Source organism: Plecotus auritus (genome assembly GCF_963455305.1).
Source record: "Plecotus auritus genome assembly, chromosome: 6".
Classification (NCBI taxonomy): domain Eukaryota; kingdom Metazoa; phylum Chordata; class Mammalia; order Chiroptera; family Vespertilionidae; genus Plecotus; species Plecotus auritus.
Genome location: NC_137773.1, coordinates 21,365,024 through 21,386,296, shown reverse-complemented (window position 1 = coordinate 21,386,296; position 21,273 = coordinate 21,365,024). Strand labels below are relative to the sequence as shown.

The 21,273-nt window shown below is 48.1% G+C and overlaps 1 protein-coding gene across 1 annotated transcript in view; it reads right to left on the bottom strand.

The window, feature by feature from the left end:
- CCDC69 (coiled-coil domain containing 69) overlaps nucleotides 1-20,752 on the bottom strand; it is a 30,414-nt gene extending 9,662 nt beyond the window's left edge. The window contains exons 1-4 of the mRNA XM_080676110.1: nucleotides 20,569-20,752; nucleotides 6,072-6,141; nucleotides 3,411-3,517; nucleotides 2,801-2,888 (exon numbers count right to left, since the gene is read on the bottom strand). Of these exons, the coding sequence (XP_080532236.1) occupies nucleotides 2,801-2,888; nucleotides 3,411-3,517; nucleotides 6,072-6,141; nucleotides 20,569-20,616 (313 nt within the window). The 5' untranslated portion in view covers nucleotides 20,617-20,752. The remainder of the gene's footprint in view (nucleotides 1-2,800; nucleotides 2,889-3,410; nucleotides 3,518-6,071; nucleotides 6,142-20,568) is intronic.
- Nucleotides 20,753-21,273: the final 521 nt, after the last annotated feature.

Sequence of the window (21,273 nt, the reverse complement as noted above, 5' to 3'; positions counted from 1 at the left end):
GGTGATGGAACTGTTTTATACCAGATTATGGTGATGGTTACATGAATCTATGCATTTGCTAGAATTTATGGAATTGTATACCCCAAAGAATCAATTTTGTTTTTAAAAATAAAAACAAAAATAGAAAACAAAAGACAAAAATAAAGGTCATCGAATGTGGAAAACCACCACTATCCTCTCCTAGTTACCTGTACACCTTCCCCCAAACAAAGCCCATATATTTCCCCCGTGCTGTGCATTCATTTAATACATGTTTATGTAGCACTTAGTATGTGCCAAGAAATTTAGTAATAACTAGGAAAGAATTCTGATGAGAAGAACTTAAGACAGACAGTCCCTTCTCCTCTGGGGTTTTATAATAGGACATTTTTCTTATCAATATATTTATAGTGCTAAAAATCATATCAAAGCAAGGTTTGGAGAACAGTTATTTTCCCACAATAGCCTTATGGGGCAGGGAAGGTAGATTTTAGAGTCACAAAAAAGTGTACTGAGGTCAAGAGACAGGCCCAGTTTCACGAGGTGTTTCACGAGGTGTATTAATATTAAAACACAACTCTTCAAATTCCCAGGGCGAGGGCCTCAATTCCATTTCAAAACATTTTGTGCTAATGTTACAATATGTTTCAAGATTCTTAAAATTGTTCAGACCTCTGTTCTAGTTATTTCATTTCTGGGAATCTGAGGACATCATGTGAAATGTGTGCAAATCTTTATGCAAAAGACGTTCAGTGCAGTGTTATTTACAGTAGTTAAAATCTAGATGTCTAGACTCATGGGAACTTAAGGAAAACCATGTATGCAATTGTCTAGCCTTCATAAACATGTTAGTGGCAGCATAATTACATGGACACATGTTTAATAGAATGTTAAAGTGAAAAGAACAGGGTACAAAATTTTACCTACAAGTAATCATCACGGTGTTTTTAAAAGATAAATAATTCTGGGGAAAGGTCATGCAAATACTGATGATTAAAGGGAAAACTGGCATAACATTTTCTAGGTCAATTTCAATAGCATCAAAAATACATGTAAACTTTTTCAAAGACGATGTACAAATGGCCAACAAGTGCATGAAATGATGCTCAGCAAAATTAGTCATGAGGGAAATGCAAATCAAAACCAAAATGAGAAAACACTTTGTACCCAACAGAATGACAATAATATTAATAATAATAGTATCAACAATGGAAAATAACAAGCGTTGGCAAGGATGTGGTGCAACTGGAACCCTTGTGCATTGCTGGGGGGAACGTCAAATGGTGCAGCCACTATGGAAAACACCTGGTGGTTTCTTAAAAATTTAAGCATAAAATTACCACATGACCCAGCAATTCTACTCCTGGGTGTACGCCCAGGGGAACTGAAAGCAGGTGTTCAAGCAGGTGCTTGTTCTAGTGGCACTATTCACAGTAGCCAAAGAGTGGAGGTAGCCCATGTGTTCATCAACCAGTGAATGGCAACAAAGTGTGGTGTATCCATGCCAATAATAATGAAATATTACTCAGCCATAAAAACGAATGGAGTACTTTGTAAAATGGGCAAAGCAACAGCAACAACAACAGATGAACAGAGTGCAAATGCATGCTGCAGTCCAGATGGGGCTTGGAATATGCTGGGTGAGGGAAGCCACAGGTTGTACGCTTCCATTTATATGGGTGCCCAGAATAGACACAGCCAGCAGACAGCGGGTGGGTGGTTGCCAGGGGCTGGGCGTTGGGGAGGGGGTATGTGGAGTGACTGTTGGTTGATGAGAGTGTTCTGGAACTGGATAGTGGTGATGGTGATGGACAGTGGTGTTGAATGTGGCCAAGATTTTACAAAATGGGATTCACACGTGTAAGTATCATTACTATTGTAAAAAATGGCAAAAGTTTGAAATGATCTAAATGCCTATCCAAAGGGGCCCAGTTAAATGAACAAGGGTGCACACTAGAATGCTATGTTGTTACTAAAACTTATGTCACAGAAGTTTAATAAGTTGTTAATACAATTCAAAGTAAAACAACAACAACAACAATTTATCTCCTCCCCACAAAGTATGTGTGTGTGTATAGATGTATAGTCTACGTACATACCCCCAAAATGAAGAGGATCTATATCGAAGGGATAACTGACCAGTTCCGGGTGGAAATGCACACAATTTTAATCTTCTCAATAATAAAATAATAATGCTAATAATTATTTGCTAAATATCTTGCAAAATACCAGGTCCTGTTCTAAATTCTATCTATTTACCTAAAAATTAAATTAAATACCCTATGAACAAAGCTAACTAACTTCTTCAAGGTTACACAGCTGCTAAGTGGCAGAGCTAGAATTCAAACCCAGGGCTGATGGCTATGGAGTCTGAGATCCTAACCACTATGCTATAAGATCTTTTTGTTTAATCTGTAGATTATACATTTTCTGTGAGGACCACATTTGGTGATATAAGAGGAAAGGAAGCTATTTGAAAGGAATGATCAATCTAACCAGAAACTGTAAGCACTGTCATTATTGTGGGGAAGAAATATGAAACATTCTCATATATGTCTAGGTTTTCCAAATGTCCTTTAAGGAATATGAATAGCTTTTAAAATGGAAAAGAAAACAAACAAACAAACTAAGGTGAAACAAAGCATGATGTCAGACTTTTAAAGCTTTGCCCCACAGGGCCAGCCAAGGAGCCTACAGACTGCCAACTGCTGGTGAAGCAGAGGCAGGAGGAGGGACCAGTGGGAGTCCCCCCTGTGAACGTGGCAGATGGGGCCGGAAGGAGGCCCCCCCACACCCTCCCTAAGCACAGCTCCATCCTTACCTTGCATGGCTGCCTCATGCTCGCATTCCAGGACTCTCCGCTGCTCGTCCAGTTTCTCTTGAAGCTCTAGCTCCCTCTCCTTCTCCACCTGGGGGTGGGGGTGCCAAATGGGATGAGACTGAGCAGGTTCAGGTGCAGGTTCAGCACAGCCTACTTACCCACTCATTGCCCCCTGGTGCTTCGTGGAGCTAGGTGATCAGAATCCCACCCCCTCGTCAGAGTGATGAAAACGTGCTCAGAGAGGGCACAAGACCGCCCAGACATAGCAGGAATGACTGACTGCCTTCTTTAGGGCTTAGCGGGGGATCCCTGAGAATTATCTAGGAAAGGGACTTAGGAGTCTTCTAATTCTGATGCCCACTCAAGGTAGGAAGCCCTTCTCTGTGTTAGTGTTTCTGCACCTTCCTTTGCATATAATGAATATAATGAAACATATTATGACTATAATGAAACAAGCAGTTAGAGATATTTGTTCAACTGATAAAGGACTCCCTTCTTGGAAAAAGGAGTAAGAGGTACTTACCTCAACAATAAAGCCAACAGTCGGTCCTCACTCTTGGATTTTGCAAGGCTCACTGAACAGGAGGAAAGGAGGACGGCTGGGACTTACCTGCTGTGCCCATTTCTTCTTGTCCTCTTCGTGCTGCTGGAGAAGTCTGGCAATTTCCTTCCGGTGCTGCTCAGCCTCCTCAGATGCACAGAGCTGGACAGTTGTGGCTACAGGTGAAAAAGCAAAATAAATAAAATCCCAGAGAGGAAGTGGTGTAATCACAGCGACAGAGCATGTGGGAGGCTGGAGCTGAGGGGTGAGAATCCTGATCTCCTCGCAGGAATGGTCTCAGCGGGGGATCAACCTCCAGAGGCAGCCCCAGCCTCTCGGGCTTTGCAGGCCTCCTCAGTGCAGGGCCAGTGGTCTTGTGTTGGTCCCTAGGATCTACAGCACAGCTGGCAACTCACAGGACAGAGTCAACCCAAGTACCCTACCCAATATCCAAATTAAAAAAAAAAAAAGTTGCTAATATTTAATGACTGGGCAGCTGTTACTTACTACATATTTTCAGCTTTTTTGCAGAAGCCAAAGAACTGGCGGTGTGTGCCTTTGGGTCAAGCAGGAGCTGGGGCAAGGAGCAGCTGCCGCCCTCGTCCAGAAGGGGGCTCTGCTGTCCCCACAGCCCTCACCTCTCCCTACTGAGCTTCACCTGCCGGGGCCTGTGAGTGTCTGACCCTCTCGCCTTTAGCATTTCCCCAGCTGGAGGGTGAGGAGCTGCCTGAGCAGGGAGGAGCCGCAAACAGGAAGTAGCCCTTGCTTAGGGAAACTCCAAACAGTCTTAACAGGCTCTGGGTAGGACCTGAGGCAGTGGCCCCTCCCCTCTGTGCCTGTTACTCAACATGTGAAATCAGGACAATAATAATACATTCCTCACAGGGCTATCGAAATCATTCAAGTAGAAAACAATGGCAATAGAAATAGTAACAGCAGGTAAGGAATACCGAGAGCTCAGTATGCCCGGGCTCATGCCCAGCTCTGCTGCAAACACCTCACAGGTGTTACTTAGTCCGCACAACCACCCAATGGTGGGCACCATGATGATTCCCATTTCACAGGTGAGGAGACTGAGGGACAGAGGAGTTAGGCAATTGGCCCAAGATCTCCCACTTCACAATCAGGGAGAAGGGCTAGGAACCAACACAATCTGATTCCACTGCTACTTCATTCATCTGATTATGCACGAAAAGCAGTAAGTGTGTGCCATGGCCAGGTAGCTTGGTTGGTTAGAGCAGCGGTCGGCAAACCGCGGCTCGCGAGCCACATGCGGCTCTTTGGCCCCTTGAGTGTAGCTCTTCCACAAAATACCACGGCCTGGGCGAGTCTATTTTGAAGAAGTGGCGTTAGAAGAAGTTTAAGTTTAAAAAATTTGGCTCTCAAAAGAAATTTCAATCATTGTACTGTTGATATTTGGCTCTGTTGACTAATGAGTTTGCCGACCACTGGGTTAGAGCATCACTGGATACACCAAGGTTGTAGATTCGATTCCCAGTCATAAATATGTGGAACAACAAGTCAATGTTCTCTCTCTCTCTTTCTCTCTCTGTCTCTCCCCCCTTCCCTCAAATCAAGTAGAAAAAAATGTTAAAGAAAAGCAGTAAGTGTGGTGCCGAGCATTTGGAAGTGCTCAGTGTTCACTAAATGGCCTCCAACTGTTCCTCGGGGCTCACAACAAGCATTAGAGGCAAATACTAGTGTTGTTTGCATGTTCGTATTATGATCACAGACCTCCACAGGCTGGGCCTGGGTAGGGTATGACGAAAAATGTGGGGATTGGGGCTGCTAAGTGAGAAGCCCACACTGTGGTCAGTCCATCGGGGCAGAGGAAGCAAGTCAGCGCCCTGGGTCCTGGCAGTCACAGTGGTCAAGGTCAGAGAGCCCCACACGCTCACAGATCACTCGGCTCAGGGTTCCAAATGTTAGTTCACAAGACCAGCACCGACTGGCCCCAGCTACGGAGAAGCTTACTCAAAAATATATCATCACTAACAGTGCAGGCTCTCCAGCCCCACTCCCAGAGATTCTTGTTTCATTGGTCGGTGATGGGGCCCCAGGACCTGTATCTTTGAAGTTTCCCCAGGCAATTCTCATGTACAGCCAGGCGAGAGAAACTCTGATTTCTGGTTCAATTGTTTATCTGGTACTTGAACCTCATCTACAATGTCGTGGACAGCCTCCAGGCTGTAATTAAACACTTTCAGAGATGGAGAACTCATTCTATTACTAGGCAGCTCTGATGATTTTACGCCAACCACCACACAAAACCATCCTTTGAGACTGAACTGAATCCTGCCTGCCTGTTCCTGTTACCTTGAGGCCCTAGTTCTGACCTCTGGGTCACACTGTACAAGGCTTATGTTTCTTCTCCATTGAGGGCACCTCAAACACTCGGTAAAACATCCTCTGTTCCTTTAACTGCTCCTTCCAGGACCTGATTTTCAGATTCCTTATAAGCCATTCTTCCTTCATTGAAATCTTTCCAATTTTCCTGGATTCCTCTGAAAACATACTTTACAGAAATAAACTCAGGTATGGTATCAACAGCCCAGAACAGGAAAGCACAGGTCAGGATGATCACCTCCCTGATTTTAGACACGATAGTCCTGTTAATGTCACCTATCTAAAAATCTCATGCGATAATTAAGTGGCTATGTCACCTTTGTTAATTATAAAGAGGAAACCTCATGGATGTCAGGGAAGGCGTTCATGGAGCAGGCTACTCACCTGTGTCCCCATTGAGGGGACCTAATTCCTGGGGCTCCGGTCTGGGCAGCTGATCTGGTTCTCGGCGTCGCTGGAAGAAATGGCACAACAATGAGGTGGAGGCGGAGGGTGGGGGGTCAATGTGAGGGTGGCTGCTACAGTAGCTTTCTTCCAAAGCAAGACAGGACTTCCGCCGTGTGGGACCCCAGACCGCCTCCCTCCCCGGCCCCAGGCAGCGCTCCCTCCCCGGCCCCAGGCAGCGCTCCCTCGAGTGGAAGGGGTTCCCAGAGCAGGGTTTTCACCGTGGCCAGCAAGAGCCTCCATGTGGTTTGACTCCCGCCACACACCAAGGCCTCTTCTTTCTTCTCCCGGGATTGGCCAGACTTTGCTTTTACCCTCACCCCAGCTATGACCTTCAGGTGCCCTAAAACTTCCCAACTTCCAGTTCAGTGACAATTCCCCTTTCTTCTCAGGGCCCGTGGCTAGCACAGCTTGCAGCCAAGTTCTCCTTGAAGTTCTGCGGTGTTGGGGGCAGAGCATCAGCAGTCCAAGCCGTGGTTTTACCGTGTTTATCTCTGCTGGAAGGGCCTGCTTTCCAGCCCTAAGGAGCCAGAAGTACTTACCTTGCCAGATGGGGTGAGACACTGAATTGGGATGTACTGGGTGGGCACTATGCTGTCTACACTATTTAGCTAATCTTTAGAGCAACCCTGGGAAATAGGAATGTCCCCAGTTTAAAGAGGAGAAGGCAGGTTAGGACTCCATCAAGGTAGATTAGGGCATAATTGGCAGTTAAGTATTTGAGCCATACCTAATGGGCGATTTAAGCAGCCTTAGCCAGTGTTGGTTGAATCTGATCAAACGAGAACTGATGGATGCAAAGGGCTTTCTAGGTCACAGTGTAAGTGGCTTCCAGATTTTCAGTTTTCACAAGTGAGTAATTTTTTTAAAATTCTCACCTGAGGATATGTTTAAAGATGAAGGGACAGAGGGAGGGAGGAAAGGAGGGAAGCTGAGGGGGAGGAGGGGAGAGGAACATCAATGTGAGAGCAAAACATCAATCAGTTGCCTCCCATATGTGCCCCAACCGGGGATCGAACTCGCAACCTAGGTGTGTGCCCTGACCAGGAATCAATCCTGCAAACTTTTGGTGTAGCAGACGATGCTCCAACCAACTGAGCTACCTAGCCAGGGCAAATGAATAATTTTTTCCCTTTAAATTTTTTTTAAAATTTACTTTTAGAGAAAGAAGAAGGGGGAAAGAGGGAGGGAGGAAGGGAGGGAGGGAGGGAGGGAGAGAGAGAGAGAGAGAGAGAGAGAGAGAGAGAGAGAGAGAGAGAGAGAGAAACATGGACATGAGAGCAAAATATTGATTGGCTGCCTCCCACATGCACCCCAACTGGGGACTGAACCCACAACCCAGCCATGTGCCTTGAGTATGAATGGAAGAACCAGTGACCTTTTGGTGCATGGGGTAGCATCTAACCAACTGAGCCACACCAGCAGGGCAAATGAGTAATATGTTTACTGGAGAGTTCTTACGGATTGATAAGCCAAAGGGCTGAAAAATTACTTGCAGACTACCATTCACTTCATAAAATAGAGGACATTTTAACCTTGCAAAATATAGTAAGAAAAACTCAAAACCAGTTCTTCCAGGAAAAGGGAAAGACATCTTTATCCAAGGTTACACACACACTCACACCTTTCATTTTCTCATTTCACCTCAGATAGGTGAATATTTGGTCAATATCTGGCACTGACCACTGGACCAGAACCAAAGCAAAATAATGTAAATCCTTTTGTACACTTCTCAAGATATTCTTTAAAAAAAAAAAAAAAAGATATTCTAGACCCCATTTTGAGAAACATTAAAAAAAATAAGTCGGCCCATGAAAAGGCTATGAAAATGTTCAATTGTGAATTATCACTATAAAAGAAAAACTTGAACAGATTTTTACATGTAATTATTAGAATAAAAATTATTAACAATTTCATGAACTCAAGAACCACTGAATGCTGTTAGAAAGCATACTTCTGGTTGGAGAGAGAAGATAAGTGAAGGGAAGGCTTCTAGATTCTAGAACATTCTGCTCCTGGCACAGTATGAGCCCCTAGCAAACTGAGGGAGGCAGGGTGCCTCCCCCAGGCCCTGGTGCCCCAAATCTGCTCAGTGGCTGGGCGTGCCTGACAACGGAGTCCTCTATCCACCCTGCGAAGACTCAGCCCTCCCTTCCCAGGGGAGAGGGAGATGGCTGGGCCAGGCACAAGCCAGGGAAGCTGTCAACACAGGAATCTGGGGAAGTGACAGGAGCCAGCCTCTCCACCCTGGGCTGGAGAAGGAGGGAGATAAACACAAATGGTTGTCTCATCCCTCTTGCCACCACGGGTTACATTAATCTGGGCAACGTTTTTATGGGAGTGAGAATTCCTGAGCTCCTGTCACGGCTCTTCCACGAACTTGGACAAATCCCTTTCCTCCTTTGTGAGGGGAGGTGAGGAGGTCTTTATTTCCCCCATGGCACTCAGAACACTAGAGACTAGAGCAGTGTGATCACCAACTCTGGCTTGCCCAGATCTGGATTCAAATCCTAAATCTAACACTGCGTGATTTATGACCTCCCCAAGCCCTGGTTTCCTCCTGAGGTTGTTTTAAGGGTTAGATGAGATAATGCACCTCTAATACCTGGCACATTCTAAGAGCTCACACATTGCATACGTTTATTACGTTATGTTTGAAAGGATGGCAGGAACAGAGACTCCACAGTGCTTTGGTAGCTCGCTGAGGCTGCCAGGGCCTCGGGGTGCCTGAAATAAGATCATAAAGCTCATGAAAAATGGTCTTCTCACAAAGAACCAGAGGAAGGGGCACAACTCTCCTTCACGAATGGCTTCCAGACCATAGGTGGGATGTGGCCTGCACCTGAGTCCCCAGATCCTGACAAAACCACTCCAGGATCACTCCTTCAGAATGACATTCAAAGCTTGTTATGGTCTGTCCTCCGTCTGCCATCCTTCTCCTCCACCCCATTTCTTTAATTGAGGTCAAATTGGTATAGAACATTATGTAAGTTTCAGGTGTACACATTAAAATTTGATATTTGAATACACTACAAAGTGATCACTACCACCACCATAGATCTAGTTTCCATCCGTCGCCATACAACTGACCCCTTTCACCCATTTTGCCCTTCCCCTCCCCCTTTTCCTCAGGTAACCACCAATCTGTTCTCTTTATCTCTGAGGTTTTTGTTTTGTTCTGTTTATTCATTTGATTGGTTTTATAGTTTCCACATATTAGTAAAATGAGACAGTACGTGTCTTTCTCTGACTTATTTCACTTAGCATAATACCCTCACGGTCCATCCACATTGTTGCAAATGGTAAGATTTCCTTTTTTATTTTATTTTTTAGTGGCCAGATAGTATTCCATTCTATATATGTGTCCCCCCGCCCTTTTTGTTTTTAAAATATATTTTTATTGATTTTAGAGAGAAAGTGAGAGGGAGAGAGAGATAGAAACATCAGTGATAAGAAAGAATCATTGATCGGCTGCTTCCTGCACACCTCCCACTGGGGATCGAGCCCACACCTCCCACTGGGGATTGAGCATGTGTCCTTGACTGGAATCGAACCGGGAACCCTTCAGTCTGCACGCCAACGCTCTATCCACTGAGCCAAACCAGCCAGGGTGTGCCCCATCTTTTTTATCCATTCATCCATCAATGGGAACTTAGGTTGTTCCCATATCTTGGCAGTTTTAAATAATGCTTCAATGAACATAAGGGTGCAGATATCTTTCTGAATTAGTGTTTCGTATTCTTTGGATAAACACCCAGAAGTGGAAAAGCTGGATCATTTTGTAGTTCTATCTTCAATTTTTTGAGGACTCTCCACACTGTTTTCCATAGTAGCTGCACGAGTTTACAGTTCCACCAATAGTGTAGACGAGTTCTCTCTTCTCCACAGCCTCTCTAACACTTGTCATGTCTTCTCTTTTGGTCACAGACATTCTACAGGTGTGAGGTGATATCTCATTGTGGTTTTGATTTGCATTCCCTGATAATTGGTGGTGCTAACCATCTTTTCATGCGCTTGTTGGCCATCTGTATGTCTTCTTTGGAAAGCCGTCTATTTAGATCCTCTGCCCATTTTTTAATTGGGTTATTTGTTTATTTTTGTTGTTGAGTGATATGAATCATTTATATATTTTGGAGCCCATTTTCTTAATATTTAAATATTTGTAAACATTTTTCAAATTATAGTAATAGCAATATACATACATTTACTTGTTATTAGAATATTACATTATTTCCTTACATATTAAATTTTCAAATATATTATGAGCATTTATTACATGGCATTAAGTACTCTGTAAAAAATATTAGTGTTAATGACCCAAGTATTACATCTCTATGGATGGATTTAATCATTTAATCAATAATCTACTGTTGAGTATTTAGATTATTTCCATTTTCCAATTTCCAAATTATGCTTCAGTTAACATACGGATATATAAGATTTTTTTTACACACCTAAAAGTATTGGCTCTACCCTCCAGAAAGGTTCTACCAATTAATTCGCCCACTAATAGCACACAAGGCCAGCTTCACTGCAACCTTACCAACATGGAATAGTACCACTTTTTTTTTTTTTAATGTTGGCAAATCTTCTAGGCCAAAACCAAACCCAAACTACCTATTGTATCCCACCACGTGCATCCCAAGGTGCTCAAGATGACCTCAGCATGTCATACCTCGGAAATATTGAGGGTGTGGTCCCACACCACCGCAATCAAGTGAGTTGTAATCTTTTTGCTGGGGGAGGGTCTTGCCTTCAATTTGTAAAAAAAATGCAACATCTATGAAGCATAATATAGTGCAGCACAATAAAATGAGGTATGCCTGCACAGTCAGCAATTTCTCAGACCTCCAGGCCCAGCTCATCTATCATTTCTCCTTCATCTCTCCCCAGGCCTGAGTTAGTTCCTATCAGCTCTAATCTCCAGGGCCTAGTCAGACATGTGAGGACCTACCTGATTACTTGTGTTTCTCCTGCTAGTTCAAGGAGCTCTTTGAGGACAGGGACCATTTGTGAAATCTACTATGGATTTGCCCCATTACGATGCCCAGAGCGGTATTTGTAGGAATGTGGCCTACGGGCCTGCAGTATTAGAACCACATGGAGTGCTGGCTTACCACACTCCCCAGGCACAGTTTTAGACCTACAGAACCTGAGAGTGGTGGGTGTGCTGGGAGGCTCCAATCTACAATCTCTAGGTGATTCTAATGCTCATAAAAACCTGAGGACACATTGCCCAGTACTGAGTAGGAATTGATAAGCAGCCACTCATGGAAAATCCCCAGGTTGGACCCTGGCCGCTTCCTCCTTGGAAGTCATAGAGCAGAGTTCACCCTGCAGTGCGAGAGGATGGGAGCAGGGAGGGAGACATGACAATTTCCCGTCCAAAAGCACAGCCTGGGGACTGGGGGTGGGTGGGGGAAGGCCTGGGACATGGGTGGGACATCTGGGTTGAGCTCTGGAAGAGGGATGGCAGCTTCCCGAGTAATGGAAACTTGGGGGAGGGGAGGCGAGAACCCAGGACTAGGGGAGAGGTTGGGAGATCTGGGTTCCAGCTTTACTGTGTGGCTTTAAGAAAGTCCCTTTCCCTCTCTGGACCTTAGTTTCTCCATCTGTGATGGGTCAGAGTTGGAACAATGTTCTCAGTCCTTCTGAACTCCCAGGCAGCCCTTCAGCTACGAAGGCTGGAAACAGGACGCCTATCTCTTGGTAACACACACAGTTCTGGATCCAGGTCCTCGCTGTCAAGCAGATTAGAGTCCTGCTCTGGGTTCAACCTCAAGCAAACCTGGTCTGAGTAGGACGTGGCTGCCCAAAGCAGACAGAGTCAGCGTACAATGGGAGGACAGTGCCCCGAGCAGAAGCCTGTCAAGTTCAGTTGGTGAGACCCCCTAGAATATGTTTGCATTTTGGAGGGTAAATCGAGAAACAAATGTGTCCAAAAGTAACTGACAGAATGTGGAAGGAGACTCCAAACCAAATTACAGGAGGGACTGTTAACAGAACAACAGTGGGCCAGCCTCCTGAGCGGTCAGAAAAACCTGCCACTCTCTTTAGATCTGCAGAACACAGGAACTGCTAGCATGTGGCCCACAGCCTCAGAGGGCTCTGTCCAGTATTATTCAGCCTGCAGTACTTGTAAAGCCTCAGAGGTAGACTTCTCCACTTCCCTTAAATTCTGGGCCTCACCGGCAAGAATGAGGAAGGCAGCCTGGCCGGTGTTGCTCAGTGGTTGGTCACTGACCCAGGAACCAAGTGGTCGCCGGTTCCATTCCCGGTCAGGGCACATGCCCAGGTTGTGGGCTTGATCCCCAGTGGAGGGCATGTGGGAGGCAGTCGATCGATGATGTTCCTCTCTGATCAATGTTTCTATCTCTCTATCCCTCCCTTCCTCTCTCTAAAAATCAATAAAATCGGGGTTTGTTTTGTTTTTTGTTTTTTTAAAGAATGAGCAAGGCAGAAGCCACTGGGATAGAAGCTGCTGGCTCTTCCTTACCATGGGAATCCTACCAGGATGGAAGCCCAGAGTATTCTGAGGATGGCTCGGCCTCTGCTGAAGACACTGATTAGTCTAACCTGACTTCAGGGACCATCACTCCATCCTTTTTGTGGGCCTTCAAGGCTTTGTGTATTTGTGATCGAATGCTTTGATTTATGCCCTCAGTATTCCTGCTTAGCTTAGAGCAGTGGTCGGCAAAGTCATTAGTCAACAGAGCCAAATATCAACAGTACAACGACTGAAATTTCTTTTGAGAGCCAAATTTTTTAAACTTAAACTTCTGCTAACGCCACTTCTTCAAAATAGACTCGCCCAGGCCGTGGTATTTTGTGGAAGAGCCACACTCAGGGGGCCAAAGAGCCGCATGTGGCTCCCGAGCCGCGGTTTGCCGACCACTGGCTTAGAGAATTGAGTAATCAAAGGCACCTTAAGAATTCAACTGGTGCCTCTGTCCCCCTAAACCACAGCCCTGGCTTCCCTTGGCCACACAGTTCTATCACACCCATCTTGACCCAGAGGACAGGGTTGGAGGGGCCCCTGGAGACTGTTTACTCCAATTCCCCCTCCTATCTGGATTCTCATTAAGGGATGGAAAAACTGAGGCCCAGAGGTGGGATGGGCAATAACTAGGCAGAGGCCACAAAGCAGGGGAGCAGAGCCTTAATGAGAATCCAGATTCAAGGCGGGGCCTAGAGTCCCTTCCGTTTCCTTAGTGCATATACAGACGGAACCAAGTAGCTCAATGTTTAGGGGATGGGTGGTTCTGAGCCTCAAGGGGCTCAGGTCACACCCCTCTGCAGTATCAGAGCTGCCTTTCCGGTGTCTGGACTCAGCGTGGGTGGGGCCCCAGCCCCATTCGTTTCAGGATCTGAACAACCACAGTCGGAGCGCATTGGCTGAGGGTGGAAGCAGGAAGGAGGTGGGGGCGGAGGCCCCAGGGGCCCCCTCGAGGGCCTCGGGTGGAGGAAAGACAGGCCTAAGTGTTCAGGGCTGTTGGGAAATGTGACTGTTCACACCCAAATTAGTGAAAGATGCAGAAGTAGGACCCACTCTCGACTCCCAGTCTAGTGCTTTCCTCTGCAGATGCTGCAGTTGGTGTCCAAAAGCATTTGAGCATCGTCCAGGCACCTCCTTGTCTGCAATGCTCCCTACTCTATTGCCAAACCATGTTTCCAAAGGGGAGGCCTTGGGTTCCGGTGCCCGTTTTGACTAGTGTGAGAGGGTGGGGAGTAATGAACCTTAAGACAGATAACTTTCCTGGGGTAATTTATATATAAATCACCACAAAGTTGGTAACTTAAAACAACAGAAATGTATTCTCTCACAGTTCTGGAGGCTAGAAGTCCAAAATCAAGGTATCCATTGGGTTGGTCCTCCTGCAGTTTCTGCAGCAGAGTCTGTCCCAGGCCTCTCTCCCAGCTCCTGGTGGCTGCCAGCCATCCTGGTGTTCCTTGGCTTGTAGGTGCATCTCTCCGATCTCTGCTTCTATCATCACATGGCCTTCTCCCTGAGTGTCCGTGTCCAAATTTCCCTGTTCTTATAAGGACACCAGTCATTGGATCGGGGCCCACAGTAATCCAGTATGACCTCATCTTAACTGGATTATGTCCACAAAACACTATTTCAAATAAGGTCCTATTTATAGGTTCTGGGTGTACATGAGTTTTGCAGGGACACTATTCAACCCAGCACAGATAACGTTTCTGATGCTGGGGCTGTTTCCTTAAGGAGGGACTGGGGGTTGGGCTGCATGGGCAGTGGAGAAATGGTCAGGAGGTCTGCAAGGTTCATAGACACTCAATGAAAAAGAACTCCACCTCTTGGGGGAAGAAGTACTGAAAGTAGGTCAGTTTGTACATCCCTATGGGGGGGGGGGGAGCATGGATGGGGACAGATGTTTTATGTATTGTGTAGCATTTGCCCTAGATGTTCTGGAAGACTCAGGTTTGACAATAAAGTGACACAAGATAAATGATTTTGAGGGATTAAAATTCACTTGCTGAGAGAAGTAGGATGGGTCGTCTTCAGGTAATGGACAGATTTAGATCTATGGTGAAGATGGATGGATTTTCTCTCGCTCCTTCTCTTCTTTGCTCCTTCACACGCGTGAGCTCACAGGAGCTCCCCACCCCTCCCCTGCCAGTCCTGCTCTCCACCCCCCAAGGCTCCCAGTGCTCAGGAGCTCCCCTCCCCTCCCCTGCCAGTCCTGCTTCCCCCTCCCCCCAAGGCTCCCAGTACTCTGAGGGTGGAGGACGCTAAGAGGAGGGGTGGAAACACAAGTGCACCCCAAGATGTCAGAGCCAGGATTCAGGTCGTCTGCTGACTCTTCCTTTAATGGGGTGTGTGTGGGGGGTCTCCTACTTTTTCCAAGTTGAGTTTTTTGAACATGACTGTTTGTGAATGTTATACCGACCCCTTGGGGCTCCTTTCCGGGCAGGTTCCAGACTTTTGTTCAGGAGCTGACCTAGGAACATGCGATAGCAGGTGGCAGCCCCTCCTACCAGGGTATCACCATCTTGACTTGTCTGCTTCTTAGCAACTGATGTGAAGTTTTATCGTTTCTGCCCTTTTTACAACACGAGTGCTGATGTGAAGCGTGGGCCCCAAATGCAAGACCCAACTGAGGCGAATATGAAGGCCTTAGTTGGCTGGGGCATATCAGGCGATCAGGGGACGTATGCTAGCTGCCTGGAAATTCAACTACAAAGGAAAAGAACAGAATTAAAAGTGTGTGTGTGTGCAGAAACGGTGATACCAAAGAGTGTGCCTCCAAGGCAAGGATGATTAAAATGGTTTCTAATGGGTTTCAGGCCACAGATACAGAAATCTGGTCTGACCTCATAAGGTTTCATTCAGTGCATGTGTATGGAAGCCTGTATTGGGTTTAGCTGGGATGATGGGTCGGGGGATGGTGGCTTCCAGGTTGGGCAAAAACCACTCAGAGGCCACATATACACCAATGTCCCACGATGTTTGGGGCAGAGGGCTCGGTGCCCAGGAAAGGCAGCTTCCTTTCATAGCCCCTCAGTGTCCCACCTTGGCACACTGAGTTAAGTCAGATTTGCCCTGCCCCTACTACGCAGGGCCCTGCCTCTCAGGTGCCCCACTCAACCTGGCACACAGTCTAGTCCACCCACCTCAAAACCCAGCCAAGATGCCACCTCCCTCAGGAGCCTTCCTTTGTCCCCTCCTCTACCCTCTGAACGCAGAGCCGCAGTAGCCTGGGGTTAGGATGAAACGCAAGGATGCTCATGAATAATGTAAACACTCAAGTGTCCACTGGTTAAAAAAGTCACTGGACGTCCACAGATTATTAGGTGGCCATTAAAAATCATGTCTCCAGCCCTGGCCAGTGTGGCTCAGTTGGTTGGGCATCGTCCAGTGCACCGAAAGGTTGCAGGTTCGATCCCTGGTTGGGGTGCGTATAGGAGGCAGCCGATCGATGTTTCTCACCTCTCTCTCAATCTCTCAAATCAATAAAAACATATCGTTGGGTGGAGATTGAAAAAAAAAATCATGTCTCCATGAACTATTTAACATGGAAGAATGCCCCAGCAAAATGTTAAGTTAACTAGAATACAACCATTTAAAATAGTCACACTCATGTATAGTATATAGCAGGAAAAATAGCAGAGAGAATGACACTGAAATGTACACAGAGGCTAGCTCTTATTGATGGGATTAGAAATGACTTTTAAGTTTCTTTATACTTTTCCAAATTTTGAAATTCTTCCTCAAACACTGTAATAAACAGAATAATTATATTTCTCAAGCGGAATCCTAAATATTTGCTAGTCCTTGGTTTGTATCCCCTCTTCTATCCTTGCCAAAATATCATCTGACCTCTACTTGAACTCCTCTCGAGATGGGGAACTCACTACCCTTCCTCCTCATGAGAAGTAGAATGTGACTTCCTTTAGCTTCCCCTCACTGGCCACAATTCTACCTTCTGGAACAACAGAGAACAAAGCTACTCCTCATGCTCCTTGACTCTACTTCAGAGGCTCGAAGGCAGAGGCCAGCCTCCAGGCTCCATGCTCCCAACCCCCACAGCCACTCGAGGACGTTAATGTTCCCCTGGCTCCCACATCCTGCTTGCTTTCCTTGGGCACAATCTAAGCAGTGATGTGCCTAAAGTATAACTATGTTTCCCTTATGGCATTACCCACATTTGCCTCTTATCAAGGGCGTACCACTTGCCAGTCAGTGCATCAGAGACTCTATTATACACATTCTTTCATCTTATCTTTAGAACAACCCTATGACGCAGAAGCTAATATCACACCTATCTTACAGATGAGGAAACTGAGGCATAGAGAAGCCAAGTCCCTTCCATAACCACTTAATGGATCTGGGATGGAGCCAGGACTGAAGCAGCACCTAGCCCAGGGCCTCATACACCAAGTAAAGAACTGGATACATGAATCTAGTTCTAAGACCCCTCCCCTAGTGTCTCTGGTTGAGTTTCATTATTATTTACTAGAGTCCCAGTGCATGAAATTCGTGCACGGGGTAGGGTCCCTAGCAGCTGCCTGCTGCCCGCTGGGGCCTCGCTTCGTTTCGCGCTGCCCCCCTGGTGGTCAGTGCATGTCATAGCGAGTGATCGAACTCCCGGTTGGTGGAACTTCTGAGGGGACACTTTGCATATTAGGCTTTTATATATATAGGATATACACTGAGTGGCCAGATTATTATGCGTTCAGAGATCATAATAATCTGGCCACTCAGTGTATATAGATGCCCATGCAGGCTCTTCCATGTTACTCACTTCTACATCTCTCCCTCGGCCTCACCTGGCCTGTTACCTGGACGTGACCACAAAGAGTTACTGAATGACTGAGCCCCTGAGAACCTGCTCCCTAAGGCCCAGCTCTGGGAGCAGTGCTGAGCCAGGTCCTGTCACCCTGCTCAGGGATGCGGAGCTGTGGCCAGAGCAGAAGTCTTGGGGACTGGGGAGTTCAGACATCATGTCAGCCAGGGTAGATGGAAGACTCCATGACTTAGCCTCTCAATGGAGTCCAGAACAGCTGATCAGCGGAGACCACCAGGCACTGTAACAGAACTCAGCAAACTCTCAGATCCTTGAACCTGGAGAGACTTTGAGAAGTCCCAGTGGTCAAGCCCTTGTCTCTAGCCAGGGTGGGCCCCACTGAAAGCTTTGGCCTCATTCCTTGCTGCCTGCCACCTCCCCTCTTCACAGCGAGCCCCATCACATGAGCTTTCTCTGGCTCAGCCTTTGCTCAGACTGCTCTGTCCGCCTCAACTCGGTAATTCCTACCAAACCTTCAACACTCAGTCAAGGCATCCCCCCACCCAATCCAAAAAGCCGTCCTATATCTCCCAAGGCTACTCCTGTTGCACCCTGGGCTAAGCCCTAGCCTGGCTCTTATTTGGCCCACATTCACTCACTCAAATATTTACGTAGCACCTGCTCTGCACTCTGCACCAGGCGATGAGCACTGGATGCGGCGTGCAGAAAACCAGCCTCCGTTGCACAGCTTTGCCACCAACTGGCTCGATGACTTTGCCACCAACTGGCTCTATGACCTTGGTTTCCTCAGCTGTAAAGTGGGGAGGATGCTGCAGCTCCGCCTAGCTCCCAGGGCTCTTGTGAGCTCAGCAGGATGTGAAAGTACTCTGTAAACTGCCACGCAGGTTGAGTCACGGTTGTCTCACGGTTGTCGTGACCTGACCTCCTCTCGTCTGAGCTCATTTCTGTATCTCCCATCCTCAGAGTCCCCCTCTCTCCCAGGGGCCTGATAGCCAGTGGGATGGGCCTGGGAGCGCAGGGGTTGGCAGCTGGAGGAGAAACTGGGCATGGACATGAAACAGGCATGAACTTTCAACAAAATCGATTTACAAATCCTGCCTCACAGGGGCAGGGCCCTGGCATTGCTGGGGCAAGGAAGACATGCCAGGCTGCTCTGAGGCAACAGAGTGAAGGCTTTTATGCCAAAGGGCTTTGGAATCATTAAGAAGGCACCAGAAGCACAGGGTAGCGTGGAGGCAAAGAACACGGGACAAGGGGCCTAGGTACCAGGGTCCTCTCTAAGTTGCTCTGTGGGACACCAGTCAAGACCCTTCCCTTCTCCAGACCCCAGCCTCCATCTGTACACTCGGTGCTTCCGCCCAGGTGGCATCCAAGGCCCTTGCTCACTCGGATAGTCTGTGCTTGCCTTCACAGTTTGGGAGGGAGGTCCAACTCAGGCTGTGCTCAGGACAGACAGGGACAGCTGGTAAGGCTCTCAGAAGGGCCAGGAGGCACGGGGACCCACGCTCATGGTGGTCTCCTCTTCCAGCCTGTGGAAGGTCAGGCCGGCACAGGGCTCCTCCCCAGCCTCCTCCCACCACTGTGTGGATGGAATTCACCGCTGGCCCATCTTGCAGACGGAGAGGTTGACACAGGTACACAGACTCTCACACGGTTAGAAATCATTCTGCACCTTCCCCTCCTTCTCCTTATCGAGGGGAAACTGAGGTCCGGAGAGTGGCAAGGGCTTTCTTAGGGTCACACATCATATTGACGGTAGAGCCAGGATCTAAAGCCAGGACTGATATCCACCTGTCACCAGCTCAATTACAAGTCTCAAACCAGGCTCAGGCTGATGGGCCCATCACCCCTGTCAGCCAGACCTGTGCTTCCGCGGATGGAGACAAGCCTCAGTTTTCCTGTTGGAGCTAGGGAAGTCATGAGGGTTTCTGGGTCAGAGCTTGGTGAGGTTTTTCTGAACTCGGTGTAAAGGAGGAGCAAGGAAAGCTGGGGAGGCATTGTACTTGGGACCAAAACTTATCTTCCTGGACTAGGCACAGGGCAGGGAATAAGGTCACCCAGGCTGGGGACAGTATGGAACACCCAATAGGCAGAAAAGCTTATGCTTGGGCACAAGCAAAGCAGGTACAGAGAGAGACTCAAGTTCAATGAAAAATGACTAAATATTCTCACAGGGTGGGCTCTGTCAGGGTCTTCAGGAAACTGATCACCACATTTATGGGACCACTTATTCCCACCTGGCTGGAGGGCAGACAGTAGTAGGGAAAAGGGCCGGGACCTGAGGGGTCCTCCCTTTCCTCTCTGCGCCTCAGGTTGTCTCCAAGGAGGTTGTCCTTCAGGCTCCAGGGTATGAACCTTCTGGGCTTGTCAGACCCCAAGGGGCAGCTGGTCCCACTGCAAGAAACCTGAGTAGTGTCTCCTGGGCCCTAACCCAGCTCTGAGGCCCCTTGGGGGAGGGACAGGAAGGGAGGGAAGGGCAGCAGGCAGTAGATCTCCACCCTCGTTAGCCCCTCCCAGCTCTCCCCACTCCACCCCCCCCCCCCCCCAACCCCAACCCCAGCACAGCCCACAAGCGCCCGCTTTGGGTCCCAAAGAGGCTCTAGACCAGCGATTCTCAAACTTTAAACCTTATTGTAATCACCGGAGTATCTTGTTAAAAGACCAGCTCTGTTTGAGCAGTCTGGGGCAGAGCCTGAGATTCTGCATTTCTAACAGGTCCCACGTGATGTAGATGCTGTGAAGCTGTGGACCACTCTGCGAGCAGCGGCCCTAGAGATGATCTGCTTCGGACCCGTGGGAACGCCGAAGGGCCAGAGAGGTCAAGTCACTTGTCCGTGGCCACACAGCGACCAGCCCCAGACGGAAGGAAAAGGGCACCTGCCACCGGCGCTAGAGATTTCCTCACTCTGGCAGAGGAATGATCTGCCTTCCCAGGCCCAGCGGCCGTGTTTGTAAACTCCGCTGCCCCACGCGGCTCAGCCCCGGGCTGGGAGAGAGAGCGCCGCCCGGCCGGCCGCCCTTCCCCGCCTCCCTCCGTGCCGGCCTCTTGCCGTTCTCCGCCGGACACCCCCGCGCCGGCCGGGGGGAGCCCGCGGCGCCGAGGGTCCCCTGCCGCGGAGCGGCTCCACACTTCCCTTCCCTTCCGAAGGCAAACTTCTCCGCCTTACCTTTTTGGGGGGTTTGCAGCAGCTCAGCCTGCTGTGTCCGCAGCCCATCCTCCTCCGGGGGCTCCCGGACGCCGCCTCGTAATTCCGGGGCCCCCAGAGGACCCTGCAGCCCGGGCCCCGCTGCCGGCTGCGCGCCTGCCGGCCAGGGCTGCGGGCGAGACCCTGAAACTGAACCTGAAAGCGCAGACTTGAGCCCGAGCGGCGCGGCCGCGCGCCGTAAATACCCGAAGAGCAGGGCCTCGGCGAAATCCCTGGGGCTCGCCGCGCCACCGCTCGAGGCAGGTGACCAGAATCTTTGGAAATGATAGGAACCTCTGGTCTGGGCGGAAAAGATCCCTACGAGCAATGGATGCTTTTCCGGGCACTCAGCAGAGAAAAGGCCAGGGGAAAAAAAATCAAAACAATTTTTTATTAAATACAACAGCTGCCACTTCTTGAGGGCTGTTTCTATCCTGACTACTTTTTACATATTGTTTCTATTTCTTGCCATCTCTTTGCAACAGAAGTGTTATCGCCTCCATTTTACAGGTGAGGCTCAGAGATGTGAAGTGATTTGTCTAAGCTCACATAACTAGTTAAGTACCGGAGCCCAGGTATAATCCAGTTTTAACTCCAGAACCTAAGCTTTAAACCACTTCCTTACAAATACATAACAATATTAAGTTTAATTGCAATGCCTCCTCACTTCTGGGTGGAGAGCTCTTT